General features: G+C 50.8%; 6 protein-coding genes across 6 annotated transcripts; 2 read left to right on the top strand and 4 right to left on the bottom strand.

The window, feature by feature from the left end:
- Nucleotides 1-148: 148 nt before the first annotated feature.
- Nucleotides 149-1,038, bottom strand: MIND_00419600 (Dolichol-phosphate mannosyltransferase subunit 1; the record flags this gene model as incomplete). The annotated part of the gene is made up of 6 exons (XM_037361013.1): nucleotides 149-436; nucleotides 484-572; nucleotides 626-724; nucleotides 834-864; nucleotides 910-954; nucleotides 1,006-1,038. 6 exons carry the CDS (start codon nucleotides 1,036-1,038, stop codon nucleotides 149-151), a joined length of 585 nt encoding a protein of 194 aa, XP_037221305.1.
- A 1,176-nt stretch (nucleotides 1,039-2,214) lies between these two features.
- On the top strand, nucleotides 2,215-3,113 carry MIND_00419400 (uncharacterized protein; the record flags this gene model as incomplete). Its single annotated transcript, XM_037361012.1, has 4 exons — nucleotides 2,215-2,502; nucleotides 2,556-2,611; nucleotides 2,660-2,930; nucleotides 2,979-3,113. 4 exons carry the CDS (start codon nucleotides 2,215-2,217, stop codon nucleotides 3,111-3,113), a joined length of 750 nt encoding a protein of 249 aa, XP_037221304.1.
- A 1,079-nt stretch (nucleotides 3,114-4,192) lies between these two features.
- MIND_00419300 (uncharacterized protein) lies at nucleotides 4,193-5,242 on the bottom strand (the record flags this gene model as incomplete). The annotated part of the gene is made up of 5 exons (XM_037361011.1): nucleotides 4,193-4,253; nucleotides 4,303-4,394; nucleotides 4,443-4,539; nucleotides 4,595-5,009; nucleotides 5,059-5,242. The coding sequence occupies 5 exons, from the start codon at nucleotides 5,240-5,242 to the stop codon at nucleotides 4,193-4,195; spliced, it is 849 nt and encodes a 282-aa protein (XP_037221303.1).
- A 619-nt stretch (nucleotides 5,243-5,861) lies between these two features.
- On the bottom strand, nucleotides 5,862-7,706 carry MIND_00419200 (uncharacterized protein; the record flags this gene model as incomplete). Its single annotated transcript, XM_037361010.1, has 3 exons — nucleotides 5,862-7,282; nucleotides 7,332-7,358; nucleotides 7,406-7,706. The coding sequence occupies 3 exons, from the start codon at nucleotides 7,704-7,706 to the stop codon at nucleotides 5,862-5,864; spliced, it is 1,749 nt and encodes a 582-aa protein (XP_037221302.1).
- Nucleotides 7,707-8,170: 464 nt separating this feature from the next.
- MIND_00419100 (Zinc-finger protein ZPR1) lies at nucleotides 8,171-9,810 on the bottom strand (the record flags this gene model as incomplete). The annotated part of the gene is made up of 5 exons (XM_037361009.1): nucleotides 8,171-8,575; nucleotides 8,623-8,766; nucleotides 8,813-9,438; nucleotides 9,485-9,605; nucleotides 9,658-9,810. 5 exons carry the CDS (start codon nucleotides 9,808-9,810, stop codon nucleotides 8,171-8,173), a joined length of 1,449 nt encoding a protein of 482 aa, XP_037221301.1.
- Nucleotides 9,811-9,969: 159 nt separating this feature from the next.
- MIND_00419000 (uncharacterized protein) lies at nucleotides 9,970-13,547 on the top strand (the record flags this gene model as incomplete). Its single annotated transcript, XM_037361008.1, has 2 exons — nucleotides 9,970-10,375; nucleotides 10,420-13,547. The coding sequence occupies 2 exons, from the start codon at nucleotides 9,970-9,972 to the stop codon at nucleotides 13,545-13,547; spliced, it is 3,534 nt and encodes a 1,177-aa protein (XP_037221300.1).
- Nucleotides 13,548-17,466: the final 3,919 nt, after the last annotated feature.

Genomic DNA, 17,466 nt, shown 5'->3' with positions numbered 1-17,466 from the left:
TGCCTTAATGCATCGTAGGGAGTTTACGACCGCCACGATATTGGGGCTGTAAAAGAGACAAGCTTTAATATTCTAGCCTGAGTTCGGTTCCGAAGGACACTGAAAGCGTATATCGATGATAAGTACACTGCGAAGGATTTGTTTGGGTTTAATAATCGCCATCGCCGACCCAACCACCTTTATCACGCACTCCACCCCCACCCCCACCCCACTTCGGTTTAGCCTTCGACTTGCGGCCATTGAGTTCCTTGTACATTCCACGCATCTCTATTTTTCCTGGAGCGGTGACCTCCGCCTCCTGTCTCCACTTCTCTTCTTTCAGTTCTCGAGGTGTCTGGGCTCCCGAAAGGACGGGCGATGTGTAGCCTGAGCCACGGGACATGACCGCTGTCGTGCTCCCCGGCGAACGACGGCCGTTCGATAAATGTACAACTCTCTGAGACAATATCAGTCTGGGCTGGCCCAGAGTAAGGCACAGCGCACCCAGTTCTGCTTCGATTCTCTCTTCGTCCACTTGCCCGGAGGTAAACTCTCGTCGTGGAAATTCTCCTTTCTATAGTGTTGGAACCATACTAGTGGGACGTCAGATACAGTTCTCGAAATTTGCGTCGGGATGAAGATTGACCATAGTTTATTGTCTGGCTGCGATTCCATTTCTTGGAAACGAGCGCACATCTAGCCAGGTCTTTCAGTGGGAGTTGCCCGAATATTCTCTGGGATATTTCTGTGGGAAGCGCCTTGAGTAGATCGCGGCGCGATGGAGATGCCGATGATAAATGTAGTGGGCCCCGTAAAGGGCGGGTAGCAGCGCCGCCGGGTAGGCGACGGCGGACGGGTTCTAGCAGGCGTGCCGGGGAGTGATACCTGGAATGAATAAGGAGGGGTAGAGAAAGGTGGGATCTGACTCACAACGTTGACGAGCTCATCGTCTGATTCGTCAGAAGTGTTACCCCTCTGTTGAACAACTTTGTTCAGTCGCCTCTCTATCGACTTCGCGTCGAGTACGTTGGACCGCAAAACGTCTTGCAATAGACTCATGGTGGTGGTTGCGGAAAGAGTTTGGTGAGGCAATCCAAATCAGGATCGGTGACATCATAACCTAATCTCAAGCCAATGGAGTCGTGGAAATTATATACCGACAAACAATGCCCAGACACCCTTCGCGTAGCCGACAATCTCGTCTGCACCAAGCTTACTCTCTCCAAATATGCGGTCGACGAAAGTTATTGGTACTTCGCCAACGGTGTAACCCAACGCTCTTGCTCTGACCATCATTTCCATCTGGAAGACATATCCTTTCGACTGAGTCTCTGCGATAATATGCCGCAACACGGGCAGGCGGTACAGCCTGCGAGCATATAAGCAATAGAAGCAGCAGTCAAACGGAGACATACCGGAAACTCCCCGTCAAATCACTCACACCCGGATTCAGCACAGTGTCCGCCAGGAAATTAGCTCCACGAGAAACAAGCTTGCGCTTTAAATCCCACCCATGCACTCCCCCCAGCGTTGCTTCTTGCAAGAAAGGCTTCGATGTCGAGCGGTAGCGGGTTCCAGTCACAATGTCAAGATTATGCGCTTTCTGCAGGCTGTTTGACGCCTAAGTAAGGTGTAACACAAACAACAAGACAGACCTGATGAACTGCGGGATAAATTTCGGCTGAAAAACGCGTTAATTAGTACAAGTGATTTAGACGCGCATACGTGGTGGGAGAAGTCGGCATCCATGATAATAACAAAGTCTCCCGTGCAAAAGTTGAGTCCATGAATATAAGCCGTTCTGTCAGAGGTATCAGCACAAAAGCATGTAGTGTTGCACTGACCCAAGACCAAGCTTTCCCGCCCGCGGTTTCAGCACCTTGTGAAAAAGATATGAGACATTCGTCAGAAGACGCGACACGTACAATCTTCTCGGGACCATAAACCCCAGCCAACTGCATCGCGACCTCTTGCGTCCCATCCGGGCTCGCATCGTCTACAACAATGATCTCCCAAGCAAGTTGACTATTTCGTTCAGTCCTTAGTTAGCAGCAGTCGCGCCAGCGAGAATGACCGACTTTTCCTCGAAGACTTTGGCAAGCAACCAGATTATAATAGGCAGGTTCTTGCGTTCATTATAGGTCGGCAGGATAACGGAGTATTTGTGCGTATTGGAAGTCGCGAACTGGCCCTGCATTGTCGCGAGTGAAAGGTTGTTACACGGTGTGACTCTGTATGCAGCGGCCCGTCATCTCCTACGACGACATTACACTGTCTTACGATGACTCTGAGCCCACGAAGCCAGCGGCTGTAGCCTCATCTCCGCCCAAGGCGTCGTCCTCCAAAAAGCGCAAATGGAACAACAACCATAATCGAAACAAGAAACCACCTCAAGCCCCCGTAAAACAAGAGCCAGAATACGACGATGAGGACGATCCTGACAGTCGCATATTAACTGCGGAAGAAATATGGGACGACTCCGCGCTCATTGACGCGTGGAATGCGGCGACAGAGGAATATGAAGTGTGTTTTCTTGCTGATCACTCAACGATCCGACAGCTCAATACTTCTTGCAGGCACTGAATGGACCGGACAAGGGATGGAAGAGCGAGCCGGTACATAAATCTCCGTTGTGTGTTTTCTTCACCCCCGTTGCCTTCCTACTAACCGTGTAAGACAGATGGTACAATGTCCCTCCCAATCAACCACCGAAGAAAAGGCCTAGGACCGAGGCTGTTGCACCGGAAAACGATGGAGACTCGCAGCCAATAGATTTCGCGACCTTCGTGCCAACTTATGACGCGTCTCTCGTTTTGCCGGCGCCGACCCTTCCCGAGTCAAATGAGGGCTACCACCTCCCAAATCTTGCATCGATGCCCAGTCAGGATGAAGCATTCCAGCGAGCCTTGGGTGCCATGTACTGGGGTGGGTACTGGACAGCGGTTTATCATGTGCGTGCTGTTATTTTACTTTACATCATTGTTTAATTGACTTTCTAGTGCCAACGTAATGCTGCGGCTGGCCTACAAGAAGACGTAGTCGAGGAAGGCGAAGATGGAGACGAAGATGACGAAAAGGTGTTAGAGGACGGCGAGGATGAGGGTGAAGAGAATTTTGTGCCTACGCAGAGATGAAATATTGGTTCGTTTCAGCAGAGCCGAAGTCTGTTACTAACATGTTCGAACAGAGAGAAATCTAGTCTACTTTCTTGTCTGTATGTTCATCCCCAGATGCCGATTGCACGGATTACATCCTGTTCGCAGTGAACTCTCGACCCTCACGATCAAGAAAGTTTGTTTGACGGCTTCCATCGTTGTCTCTCTCTTTAGCCAGGCTATGCGGCGAAATCATTGGTTTTCGAGCCTGTAAATTGCATCATATCAGCAATTCTGGCCCTGCGATCTCCCTATAATGTCAGTAAAGCGAAACCTGGACTTCACTTGCTGCCCGCAATGATTAGTAAGATGTCTAAATTCCACTTCCAGTATTTTTTTTGACTCCCTTGCAAGCTCACAACATCTTGTTGCTCATGATGATACTTCATAAGAGGTTGACATTGACATCGTCTGGAATACCTTCGGAAGCACCACATCTATATCCACCAGACAATCCACGCTGTTTCCATCTCCCATTGTCGCAGTTAAGCAGCACCTGGAGCGATTAGGAAGCATCCGAATAATCGGTGGCCAAGTTATTCACATTGGCTTACTAACCCTTTATTCCCCAATGCCTGCGCCGCGTCTTTTGACATTGAAAGCATATATTACAGCTCTCCTGCGCTCGTGTGGGGTATCAAACACGTTGTCCGATCTCTTCCTGGTACGACTTGAGTTGACGATGAAGGTTGACCCTCAATCCCACGTTTATCTACTTGGCCGCCAGCGAGGCTGCTCAGTCACTCGAAAACCAGCCCGGAACTGGCCGGGAAGCATGCAAAGCACACATGTAACCTGATTTGCAAGAACTAGTCATCAAAGGTCATCTCAAGAGTTACGTGCTGAATAGGACCATTTTGGGATGAGGTTGGAGAAGAGCAGAGACAAAAGGCTTGTCTCCCGCAGTTACACTGGTGTCAGACTGTGAATTTGGTCTGAGCGGGCGACCAAATTAAGCCGAGGACTGCAAAGGATAGGGAATCCGATATGTGCATTTGGCTGCTAATTTCGCAGTAAATTTCAGTAGTACAAGCCTTCGACGTTCGCAAGCTTCCACCCTAGTAACCTTCGAAGGGAACTACCCTATTACTTGCTGCGGGATCAGCCCACTTCTCCAGACTGCAGTCATCTTCAGTCAACAAAGAAGACAGATGGAAAATGGACATGCGTGATAAGACCATAAGCATTGGGAAACCCTTTACGGATCGACGGGTCCAGTGCTGCAGGCTGAATGGAATATTGAATACAATTGAGAAGAGCCTGTAATAATTAGTGAGAATCACTTCTGGATCGAATAGAACAGCATACGTGCTGGCCTAAGATAATGAAAGTTGCGCCATTCGGGAGCTGCGGACGGAAGTGGATGACGGAATCAATGGGCTTAGGTTTCTTCACGTTCGCAAAGCTGTAATCGTACAGTAAGCTAGATAGGATACCGTGTCATAGAGCTTTGAACGCACGATATTTCCATGAAACAGCTGCCTTCAGTCTTGCCCTTCGTCACAGCCCTATTCAGCTGGCTAGTTACGACGAAGGACGTCTGCGCACCAGTGTCCCAGAGACACCAGACGTTCGTGAAGACCGACTGAGGTGGATTACGGGACGTCTCTTCGGCATTTGTTATAACGATTTGCGTGGCGAGGATGAAAGGCAGTTTATTGGCCGCAGCGTCCTTTGATAGGCCGAGCCATGTCTTCGGCGGGCCCACCACAAAAGGGTTAGGAATGATCCCATCCGGGAATGCTTCCTTGGTGAGCTCCAAAAGGCGTCGGCGACGCTGTTCACGGAGCGGATCGACATCGATGGGCTCCGGAGGGTTGGCGATAAACTCGGAGACTGTAGTCATTTCAAGTCCAGCAGCAGGTTGCCAGGTGACTGGGAGCCGAATGAGCGAACATGAAGGAGAGTTAGTGGCAGAGCCCACGTTCAGTGACCGCTGCATGGCGTTCTTCTACTTGAACGGCCCGGCGCTCGTCCTCCTCGTGAATAGCGTCGAGGATGTCTTGAAGGGCAATGTTTGCATCGAGTTTCTTCAGCGCAGCTTCGAGAGAGTCGACAGAAATCACATCGAACTTTGAGCGGGTGGGCGGAGGAGGAGGGAGGGACATGATTGAATACTCATTTGGCGCAGCGTTCATTGAGATTTTATCCCTCTTGCCTTGGGCTTTGTTTCCATTCAAACTGCAGTCCAGATGCAGTCGGCCTGTAGCTCAGCTGCCATAGTGTGGTGCCCAGCATGGTACTTTCCCAAACACAAAGCTCAGTCTTTCAGTGGCCCCAGTCTATCGTTCCTACTTGGCTCTCAATGCTCTGAGATGCGTGCAACAAGTCATAGCATGGGCGACTCTAGCGTAGAGAAACAACTGGAGAAACGCAGAGTTCAAGTTGTACGAGTTGGGACTGCGAAGAGATGCTGATGCTGCTATTCCGGTGATATCAAAACCCCTGAGAAACCACGGTTGACGGTTGGAGCCAGCAAGAAGCCGACAGAAGGGGTTCTGTAGCAGCATAATATTTTGGACTGCAAAGAGATCCTGATTCTGAGCCTCAGGCTGCTACTCCAGTGATATCGAAACCCCTGCGATACGGTTGACGGTTGGAACTAGCAAGAAGTCGACAGAAGGGGGACCAAGTTAAGTTAGAACACGTGAGAACACGTGATCGAGCATTTCTAACCTTAAGCTTGAATTATCCAAGTCGACATTATCTTCCGCTACGATACCGAGACTAAACACGACACTGTACATCTACACCTCCAACAAGCTTGAATCCAGCACCCAGCGCCCAACCCAACTCTGTCCCCGCAATCTGCTTGCCATACATCACTTCCCGGTGGCCGTCAAACTCGTAACCGTTCCGCAGCAGACGATGCATAAACGTCAAGTCAAGACACCACTCCGGGCGCTCCTCCAAGTCTGCCATCAACGCAGTTTGCGCGCCCCATCGAGGAAGCCACCCTTCTCTTCCCTTGCACACAACTTTGGCCAGATCAGCGATCTCATCAACTGTCGTAGCAAGCTGGGTGTCGCCTTTCGGTTTGGGCATAAGCGGTGCAACACGGTCGTAGAAGTAGCTGAGGAGGAGAACCCGACCAGCGTGAGCCGGGAAGGCTTCACTCAGTGCAGGCTGGTAGACACCTCCGAAAGCGCAGGGCCGGACAGTGCAAACCGCGTCTTTGGCAAGCACGAGGTCGACGATCTTTTTACAAGCCTCGAATCCACCCACATCACCGCCGTCCATGGTAAAGTTCTGCATCGCCCCGCCGTCTATTGGGAGCTCGACTCTGCGACGGGTTTCGCGAGAAAGACAAGGATTGCTGATGACGGGATCCTGGCCATGAGCTGCAACAGGCGGATCGTGGTGTAGCGACGACATAAAGTGGACAACACGGTGGATGCTAGCACGGGCCTGCATTAGCCCATAGCCCAAGTACGAATGCTGGTACAGCACACGCGTTTTACCGCCAAAGTCAAGGTCGTATTTGTGTTCTCCTTCGTGAAGCGGTGCATCGCCGACTGGCGCAAAAACGATTTGTGTGCTTGCCCCTCCGAGGTCGAGAACGGCAAAAGTGGGCGTCTTGGGTTTGGCATCTGCGCGGATTGACCCGAGGAGATAGTTGGCGGTTATCCAGGCAAACACGGCTTCGTCAGCGCCGTCCATGATCGTCACGGGGTCCTTGGAAGGGAGCGAGAAAGGGTAGTTGTCGCGTAAATGGGTTGTGACGGCCGCGAGAATGTCAGCGGATTGGGAGCCTGGAAGCAATCGCAGTCCAGCAGTCGCGCGAACAGCAACGGGAGTGCATTTCCGCAGCGAAGGAGGGACAACACGCATGGCCTCCTGCATGAGAACATCCAACGAGGCAGCTGCCGCCTCAGGTCGGCCAGCAAATGAAGACAGACCACTCTTTTTGGTTGTTTCCGTCTGTTTGAAGACTTCATACTCGTAGACAGGCTGGGGACCGCAGTTGTTGAATTTGTAGATGTGGATACGTGAGCCAGTGGAGCCCGCGTCTATCATGAGGCCAAACTGAACGAGTTGCTCAGAAGAAGAGTGCGGTTTTTTGCAGTATGTGGTCTTAGTTGGGTCCGAATCTTCGTCGAAGGATGTAGGATGTTTGAGGCCATTTGAGGGCGATTTGGCGGGCGTTTCTGTTGGCTGGTTAGATGGGGTGTGTGGGGAGGCTTTAATGAGACATACGTGTTGGTCGTCGGAGTGGTGGGATGACTGGGGAGTAAAATTCAGCCACGGCCACGAGCGAGGAAGCCACACACCTTCATCCCCTGAGCTCGAGCTCCATTTCGGCAAGTGGCGTCGCTCTTTGGGCACAAACAGCCACACCAACACGAGCAGCAAACTGGCGCCAATGGCAAACTTTCTCCAGCCAAAACGAAGCGACTGCTTTGGAGGGGGCCGGCCAGCTTCGAGTCGGTCGTAGATGGGCGACCCGGGAGCCATGGGAGTGCGGGAGCGAGGGGCCGTTGCGGTAGAAGGGGAAAGGGTGGCGGACACGGAAGAAGAACGAGATGAAGTGGTGGGAGGCGTGATGTGTCGTGGTATTGACTCTGCCACCATAAATTAGCGTTCAAAGTAAGATTTCTAGCGCATATAGAGCTAGCGGGTACGGAGGTCGTAGTCGTAGTCGCGGAGCACTGCCAACCCGGTTTTGTTCGTCATCAACGGCAACCCGACTCGGACCTAAACAACTTTAAAGTTTACGTAGCACAAACCACAAAATCATGGTAAACTCAGTCACCGGTAGCTTGAGGACGACGATATTGTGTTCCTGCAAGCCGCCTTTCATCTGGTTTAAACTGGTGAGGTTCTCAAGGACTTTCTCTTGCCTTGCTCATAAATCAGTGAACATATTACGTAATACGCGTCACGACCAATTGCAAACCTTTGCAAACTGCCACCACATCGCATCCATCCTTTTCAGCTCTATCCAAACGATTCTATGGACTGTTATTTTGGTCGTCTCTCACCCCCACTCAGACCAAATTCACAGAAACAATCTACAGACAGTTGACTAACAATAGCTAGGATTCTACCTTCTCCTCCTGCTTCTCTTCGTATCCCTCTACCTTAATATCGTTCAGGCCCAGCTCCTCGTTCTGCTGCCATGTCCTATCATACAGCTCGATAACCATGTTGGGGTCCGGGTCTGGCGCGTACAAGTTTTGCACGTACGAATTTGCCAGCGGGTCGTCCAGAATCAACGTGAATGGCTCGTTCGCCTCTTTCACTCCTTTTAGCTTCCCCAAGAATATCTCAAACGCGCTTCGCCCGTCATCGTCCGCCGAATCACCGGCCTTAAACACTTTCTCCGATAACTCTTCGTATATTTGTTCCAGGATGCCTTCGACAGTGGTGAACCTCCCACCAAGAGTGCCCTGCTGCAGTACAAGGTCGATTTCCGGTATTTCTAGGCCAGCAGTCTCGCTCTATTGAACGTGAGCCGTGTAAACAATGCAAATATTAACAAGCCGACCTTCAAAATGTCACGACTCAAATCCTCGCGGTCCTCCACCTTGAGTATTATTCGTTTACCCTTCTCAGAGATGGCGGCACCCGACTTGACTTCGTTGTCTCGGTAGCCACATCGATCGCAATTCGTCGACATGATAAGCACGTCCTGTGCGTTTCAGGAAATGCGAAGGGGTTTCTGGATGATAACTTACTTGGAAGTATGGGATTGTAACCTTCTTCATGAGGGTGTCCAGCGGATGGCCACAGCTCGAACAGGTGCCTTTGAAAACGAAGATCTCCTCGTTTTCGCGACCCTCTAGAGCCTCCTCCACTTCTTCTTCTTTGACCACAGCAAGCTCAGGCTGGTCTTCTGGTGCAACTAGACCCAAGGTGATGTTATCTTGCAACGAGCGCGAATACGTTCGCATGTTCCACTTTGGGTCAGCCATACTCCCGATAAACTCAATCCAAGAGTTTCCAGCGGGATCGTTGAGTCGGATTGTGAAAGCAGGCATGGGGAGTTCTGCCTTTTTAGTAGCCGAAAGTGGTTCAGTGGCTTCCTCATCGTCGTCGATCACGATCTCTTTCAATTTCCCAATTAGCTCTTCAATTTTGTCGTAACCTGCGGGATCTTGGATTCGACGGAGTGGCTGGTCCATGCTGAGGTCTGTCACAACATCGCGAAGCAACCCTTCAACGGTCGTGAGCTGACCACGGCTTGATGGAGGAAGAGTCAACTCGTATTCAGCCAGATAAACCTCGCAAGTGGGGGATCTAACGATTTGTCGATCGAGGTCGCTGCGATTTAGGATGCGGGCGGTGTAGACAGTTCCCTCAGCTAAAGACACTATAAGAATAATTTTATGTGGCCGAGTGCACCTTACGCCGTATCGTGCTTGCCGCTTGGACCTCGTTGTTGGTCCAGCCACAGTGTTCGCATCGGAATGACATTACGATGACCTCGCGGAAATAAGGGATGGAGGTGAGCAGCATTCGGGTTACACCCTACTATGTAGGGGTTCTTAGGCTTGAAAGTAGTTCGGATGGATAAACGCACCTGTTCATGGCATTTCATGCACAAGGACTCGATCTCCTCGACTGCTTTGTCTTCGTCTCCATCAACGGCGCTACCGGTATCGGGGGGCTCTTGAAGTGAATCAGTTTGTTCAGCTACAGCGCCGATAGTGGGGAAAAGCGTTGCGTCGGTCATATTTTAGTATATGGATCCCAAGTCCTAAAAGCACTAGTTATATCTTGAGCGATTGACGAGTATTGACTAGAGTCGAGTCAGAGAGATGAGTGGCAGATGTTGGGCAGATGCTAAAATTTGGCGACATCACATGAGTAATCTCGCTTGACATCGACAGCCATGTCCTCGCTTGTGGGCGCTGTATTTGAACGTTCTGCCACATCTAAACCGTCATCTCCTTTTGCACCGGGTCCATCGAGCGCCGGATTTCCTCAAGCCACCCATCGGTCAAAGAAAAGCGCGTTTTCAAAGGCCAGAGAGCAAAATGTCCAACGTCGGGATCATCTCCCAACAGTGGTTCCTTCGCAGCCAATGCAGCAGCATGCTGAAGCCGGTCGAAGTCTGGACTGGAGAGAGCAAATGAGTCGAGAGAATGAGTATCGTGTCAGCGCAATGACGGAGGACGAGCGAGAACAGGAAAAGAAGGAGATTTTACAGCGGTTTGGCCCGGGCATTGGGGACATCTTGAAGAAGGCGCGTGAAGCACGAGAGAGGAATGTTGCTGGGCCGTCTTCCCCACGAATCGGTGCGTAGTATGTTGTGATTCAACATCGTCTTAAGTAGACATAGAGCCACTCCCTTCTGCGCTCGCCTCTCCGTCGCGACCTGCCAGCAGCGCCTCCAAAAAGATCAGATTCGCTGAAGTCACTGAGAGCGATGTGCATGTGTATGAATCTGCCCCGCCTTCACCGCGAAAGAAAGCTCTCGCATTACCGCCTCCCTCAATCGACGACAACGACGCGGTCTCCATAGGCACCTGGAAGGGCAAATCACCAGCTTCCACCCTGGCGAACGAAGAACCTGAAGAAGGTACACCGGAATACATCAGACGTCGATTCTTCCCTTCTGCCCCTTCCAATAACCCAAATCTCGCTTGGATGGAGGAATCTGCTCGACCAGGCTCCTCTGGTCCAGCTTCCACTTCATTGCGATTTGACCTCTCCGGAAATGTTCTCCCTCCATCACTTCACGACTCCCTTCCAACTCATCTTGGTCTTCATCATCATGCCCCGGACGAAACTGGCGTTCAACTGGCCGGATACACACTGGATGATATCTTTTTAATGTCAAGATCAGAGGTGAAGGCTCAACGCGCGGCTGCAATGCGAATGTTAGGTGGAATTGCCGACTGGGCCAATTTAAATGAAGACCAAGCAGAGTTGAGACCTCGTGTCTTGGCTGCAGGTATTGAAGCGATGGCGGAACGAGGTAGTCTGGGACTTCATGCTGTCGAAGTTGTCTGGAAGTGCCTGAGCGCATATGCAGTGCCGATTATTGCTGGAGTAGAGCTAGGAATCACCATTCCCTCTCTTCCTCTTTCGCATCTCCTTCAACAGACAGCCACAGCCCTAGAAACGTCGGAGGATCCCACTTCTTTAGGTCATCTACTTGCTATTCTTAGACAATTAGCGAACACAAACAACGATACTGCAACCGAAATCGTCTCGACACCGTCGCTGATCTCAAACCTATTCCGAGCCTTCCTTCTTTCCAGCTCGCATACTTCTACAGAGCACGCTAACGAGGCCTTGCAACTGCTAACGACACTTGCCTCCTCGTCACGTGCCAATGCCAGAACACTCTGCGAGCCTGCTGACGCTCTCCTCCGTTTCATCGCGATTTTACCGCCGCCAAACCCACATCTCGTCACCTCAACGCTGGCTTTTTACAAAACCCTTGCGTCATATGGTCTCTACTCGAACATCGCCAGTACCGCACACCTTCCTCTTACCGATCTTGCTCGGTATATCCACGACAATCATAGTCTTGCAGCTCCGTGGGCTGAATTATTAGAGGCGTGGATTGTTTGTGCCACCGATCCACATCATACCACTCCAGAGCATGATATTCTTTGGAGCCAGGTTGTCGCTTGTGGCTGGGGTCAAGATTTACTCGCTATAATGCCTAAGCTGGACGACAGCGATGATATGGCTGCTGTATGGCGTGCAACTGCGACGTGGCTCGAGGGGGCAAGGATTAACGGCGTTCGAGCCGGAGAGGAAGAACGGGCCGAATGTTTGGCGTCGGTGAAGGCTGGCTTTGAGACGGAAGGAGGCTTGGAACACAAGACCGTCCAAGCCGCGCTATCAAATTTAACTTCTGAGCTTTCTCTGATTGAAGGATCCGACCCTGAGAAGATGGCCAGAATGGGGCGTGTCGCAGAGACGTTAGCGGCCGCTATTCGTCTGTGGCTTGCATGTTTACCAACGTCGTCAACAAACCCGATTTCTTCACCGCCATTTCGGCTACCCTTCGAGCAACTTTCTGAAATATGCAGAAAGCTGGTAGCACATCCGGTCTGGTCTGCTCTACCAGGTTCTGGTGCGGGATACGCTGTCTATCGACCGCTCAGCTCGCTCCTCGCCAGGTACCTCCGTCTTTCCAGACACCTTCCCAATATCTCTCAAGACGTGTGGATGGCCCAGGCGCTTGCTGTCATCGCCCGCTTGCTTCCTGGAGATGAAGATTTTGCAGTCGAGGTGACGAATGAGTTGATTGACTTGTTTACGGTCGAATGGACCAATGCTCGTGGCTTCGACATGACCTTGGAGTTCTGGAATAAGAGGGGTCTCAAAATTCTCAAGCCCTTTCTTCCGCACGTTATCCGTCCCACTCTGGATGTCTTTGTGGGCCCTTCAACGACATCTCCCAATTCCATAAAATACTCCACGACACAGCGGCTCCCCACACATTCATCAGCTTTCTCGCGAGAGTATGGCGTGCCTTTGCGAAGAGACTGGTCGCTGGCTCCTTTGGATCATCTACTTCGTTCAGGTGTCTCTCCTGCCTTCCAAAATCTTCCACCGTCCTGGGATGGCTCCGAAGTTGATGTTACGCGTGCCGCATTGCTGCTGACGAATATCTGTCGAGAAATATCATCCAGGTATTCGTTGTCAAGCTTCGTCTTGACCCGCGAAGAGGCGGTATTTGGCTGCATGAAAGTGTTCATGCTTGAACACGGCCAGCCGCATAACGATTCGGCAGAGGAGGTATTCCGTGATCCGCTCGTCAACAAATTGATGGACAACCTGCTGAGCCGATATACGGCTGTCGCTGGCCTCCCAACTTCCCCAGACGACCTCGAACAAGCCGCCATACCTTTCCTGGGGTCTTCAACCCCGTTCTACCAGTACTACACAGACTTCATCGCACTCTACGATGCAATTTCCTTCTCCCACCCGACCTTTGCCCGTTTGCTGTTGCCGCCAACGACAATGAAGTATGCACCAGACTACCGTCGCCATCTTTGGAACGACTTTGCGCATGTGATCAGAACCATTCGCGTTACGCCGGAGACTCTCATCGCCGGTGACCTCGGGGAGTACCTTTGGCCAGTAGATTCGGACCCGCAAATGCTCGGCGGGTATCTCCGCGCGCTGCTGAAAGATGGAGGGGTTCAAGACTTCTTGCGGCTAGTTGCCCTCCACCATGTCGCGTGCAATATTTGGCCTGATCTGCGGGAAAATGGCGAGGACGAGCGGGCGGAGAAGTTGTTGAAGGCGGTCATTGAGCAGGGGTCGCATGACACTGTTGCGGAGGTGATGCGCTACCGACAAGCTTCGAAACAACATGTCTCTTTGCCCCCAGATTGCTTTAATATACATGAAAACCTTAGGATCTCACGACTGGACTTCGTTCGTCGTGTGGGAGGCGATGTGTTGGTGGAAAGGGTTCATGGCTTGTTTTCGCAAGGGTAGCATTGTACATAGACATACTTTAAATACTCGGTGCTCGAAACTAATCAAGTAGGAGCTTGGGGCTCAACGACGAAGCTCAACGACAGATGAGCTCTAAGAAATAGTATGGGTTTAAAACCGCGAGTCGTTTGGCACGGCGATCAGGTGTGACAGTCAAGACAGACTGTGAGGAAGAACTGCCATGTAAGTAGGTCCTTAAGTAGGAGGACTGACTGCAGATAGCTAGTCTTGCTATCAACTCTCCATGGAGAGCTCTCCATGGAGAGTGCTGCTTTGCCAAGGCAGCTCTGGTTGTCATAGTTTTCCACCTGTAGTTGCCTACACAATCCAACTTATGTCTCTTACCAGCACTACTGTAGCTGCCTACAGGCTAAACTGGCCTAGATGACTTGGTAACCCAACTGTAGATGTCATAGCCATACATCTATAGATGCTGGCTCAACCTACCATGAGATGAGTTAGAAGGGCAGCCCAGGGTGAGCTGTAAGAGCAGCTGAGGCTGCTCCAAGCAAGGCACCTAGGCTGTTCAGGTTCAGACATCATAGGCTGTTTCCCCAAGGCTTCTCATGAGGTTCTGAGTAATACATCCTGGTATGTTTAGACAGTCCAGCCAAGGCAGGCCTAATAAAGCAGCACGCCCATGTGACAATTTGACTAAGCGGCATGCAGACACGCTCCTTTATCATGTCCTCCACCCCTGCTCTAGCCTGCCAGCTTGTCAACAACCAAGAAGAGCTGTATACACTGACTCTCTTTGTCAGTCTTCTCTCCCGTCTCTGGACCCATGTTGTCTATCAAGATGAGATTCCACTCATTCTCTCTCGGAGCAAGCTCAAGGACTTTTTGATCCTGTTGTTCAACACTGAAGAGCTTGTTGACCATCTGTGGCTCACAACTCGTCTTCATATCCAAAACTGGCAGGGTCCAAAGTTGGAGGAGAAGGTGGATGGCCTCTTGCAGCAACATGGGGAGGCGTTTGAGCTTGGTTTGTATTGTTTCGGTTCAGCTCTCTATATTCACCTTCTTTCAGGAACGGAAATGCTCTATCCACCTCACCGTAACTGTGTGGGTCAACTAAATGAAAGGTGCCGGGGTTATCGACTCACTCAACCTCAACGTTCTCCCTGTCGCATTTTTACATTGCGCCGAGGAGTTCTTGCTGCTTATGAAGTATCTCTTTATTGTGCTGGTAAGTCTTTGGCCTTATACTCAACAAACAGTCAAGCATGGGTCACTAGGATGCAAAACACGTTACCACTACGCTTATCATGTAAGCGACGCCGCACAAGCTGACGCCAAACGTTACTACTACCGGGAGCCTCTATTGTACATTCAAGCTCAAGAGGCATCATTCGTTGACCGTGATCTTTGCGTTTATTTTGAGAGAGCACTGGCAATTTCCCAGTAAGGCCTTTCAGCTTCATTTCACAGCTAAACCCGTTTAGCACGTCGACTTCAGATTTGGCCGAAATCTACAATGACACCCTTGGGAACCCTAGCAATATAGTCAACTCTCCTCTCCTCTCTACTATCAGTCAGTCAGCTGTTCTGGATGCTTTCTTCATGCATAGTCTGCTGCGACGGGCAGACCGAGCGGGCGAAAGCTTAGTACTCCGTCATCAATGCACTCATGCTCAACGTCTAGAGCTTGCCTTCATTCACTATAACAAGGCTATAGTTCTCAACGGGCAACCAATGCGGCTCCATGCCTGTCACGACTGTCTCAAGATTATTAAGGGGCAGGACGGCAGTCAGCGTACGTGACCCGCGACTAAGTTTCAACAGCATTTGACGATTCAATTCTAAGGCTTGTTACGGGCAGCAGTAACTGACGGCGTTACAATTGGCCATCCGTGCTGTCTCAAGTTTAACTGCCAAACACGACTCGAGTCAATCAAAGACCAGTTCTGCCCAACCCACCGAGGCTGTGATACTCAATGCCGAGTCTCTATATGTGAGATGCCTGCGGAGCCTGGTTTTATTACCTGTTCACTTCCGGCTCATCGGCAAATGGAAGAGAAGATGGTCGCCAGCAGCGAGTCGGTCTTTCGCGATCTGAATCGTCGCTTAGATAAGAGTAACGTGCCCAGAACACCAAGACGTCTCCGCTCTCATAAATCTAATGGACCCAAGTCCCAGGGCAGGCTTGAGACCCATAGGAAGTATACTCATAATGACCAGCTCTTGGTACTACCATGTGGTATCATCACAGGTAGAGCCACATTTTTCACGTCGGAAGGTCAGGACTCAGTACGGGTATGTCTATCTATCCTGGAGATTTCCTTATCTGTGACTGATAAGGAATTAGCAATTCCTAAAGGCTATGTTTCCTGAAAAATGGATGCTTCCAACTCACTTGTTCTACGATAATGCTTGCCATCTCTTGAAGCATATTATGACTGAAAACGATCCTCACTTTGACAACGTCAACTTCGTTCTGGATGTCTTTCACTCCTCCGGTCATGATGACGAGTTTTGCAACAATCACTGTCTCCCCATTCTCTTCTCCGAGCTCAGAACCAAAGACACTTGGACCTTCAACTCTTCAGTCTGTGAACAAACCAATGTGTGGTATGGCGCGTTTCAGTCTATAGTGCGCGAGATGCCCGAACCACGGTATAAAGTTTTTTCATACACAAATACACTAACTTATATTGTCAGTTATAATTTTTTCCTTGACGAGATGGTATGGGTGTCCAACGTTCGACGATCAGCTGTGCTGGCTAAACGCGGAAAGCAGCCATTTATAATGGAGGAGAGACTATTCAAAGAAGAATGGAAACCTGTATTGAACTAGTTGAAAATTATGCTGCACCAGCCAACGCAGCTCTACTACGTAAATTATAGTGATTAAGTCCATCGCGGCAGGTTTGAGCACGGTTTCGATTACGGCGGTTGTCAGAGGCATGATCTCCCTCCGAACGAGCACCAGCATTCATGGCCTGAACACTAGGCATAATGGACCCATGAGCGTCACGTCCGTCAAAGAGCCTATCACTTTATCAGAAAGTAACAAAAAAGTCAAGACGTTAAAAAATACCAGGCAGCATTGGTGACTGTATACACAGCTACCCCCCATTCAACATAAGCGAAGTTGAAGTTGTGTTTGCCGCAGTTCTCCTTAAGCAATTGGAAGCATGGATGTAGACACCCACCTTCCACATCATCGTCCCGATGAATGCAGCTGAGAAAATTGCTGCAGTGGTAACCGGTTAACCCATACTTGCCCATATAGGCCAACTCCGCATCCTCCACCAGCTCTCGGTAATGCGCGGCAGCACCACTCCAAATGGTTCGTGCACCCTCCACCAATAGATTCAAAGTCTATGAGTATTGTCAGCAAAAACTCATGCAGAGTTTAGATAACTGACCAGGGCGTGTCGCATGAGAGCCAGCAGGTCCTCTGGCGTGGCACCACTATGGCATGCATAGGCATTATAAATGTCGCCCTTGATCCCACCTTTTGGTTGCCGTGTACCGTAGCCCGTCATGGATCCAATGTGAGACCATCTATCCATTGCCGCGCGCCTGCGAATCCCATGTACTTGAACGAGGCGATGATTTTCAGTAAGAATCTTGAGTATTTCATCTGAGAAAGCACAGAAGTTGACTCCGCCAACCTGTAGGACCATCAGATAACAGCACACACAGAGCCAGAAGAAAGATAGACCAGTCGGCGCTTTCCATCTTCCCGACACCAGAAACGCACAATGTCACGCCCACACCTTTTCGCCACATCATCACGTTTCCCATAGTTGTCAGGGGAACCCCCGCTTCGGCCTCCTTCGGACCCTCCGAACGCATCCGAGGCGCATCCGACCGGCGCCCCCTCGGACGCTCCGACCCACCCCGACCATCGTCCACGGCCTCCTTCGCCCGCACAATCACCGATCCGTCAAGACCCTCCCAACGATCACCT

This window comes from Mycena indigotica, assembly GCF_014461135.1.
Source record: "Mycena indigotica strain 171206Taipei chromosome Unknown Mind.scaff0004, whole genome shotgun sequence".
In the NCBI taxonomy this organism is placed as follows: domain Eukaryota; kingdom Fungi; phylum Basidiomycota; class Agaricomycetes; order Agaricales; family Mycenaceae; genus Mycena; species Mycena indigotica.
The sequence above is the reverse complement of the archived record's forward strand: the minus strand, read 5'-3'. Positions and strand labels throughout refer to the sequence as shown.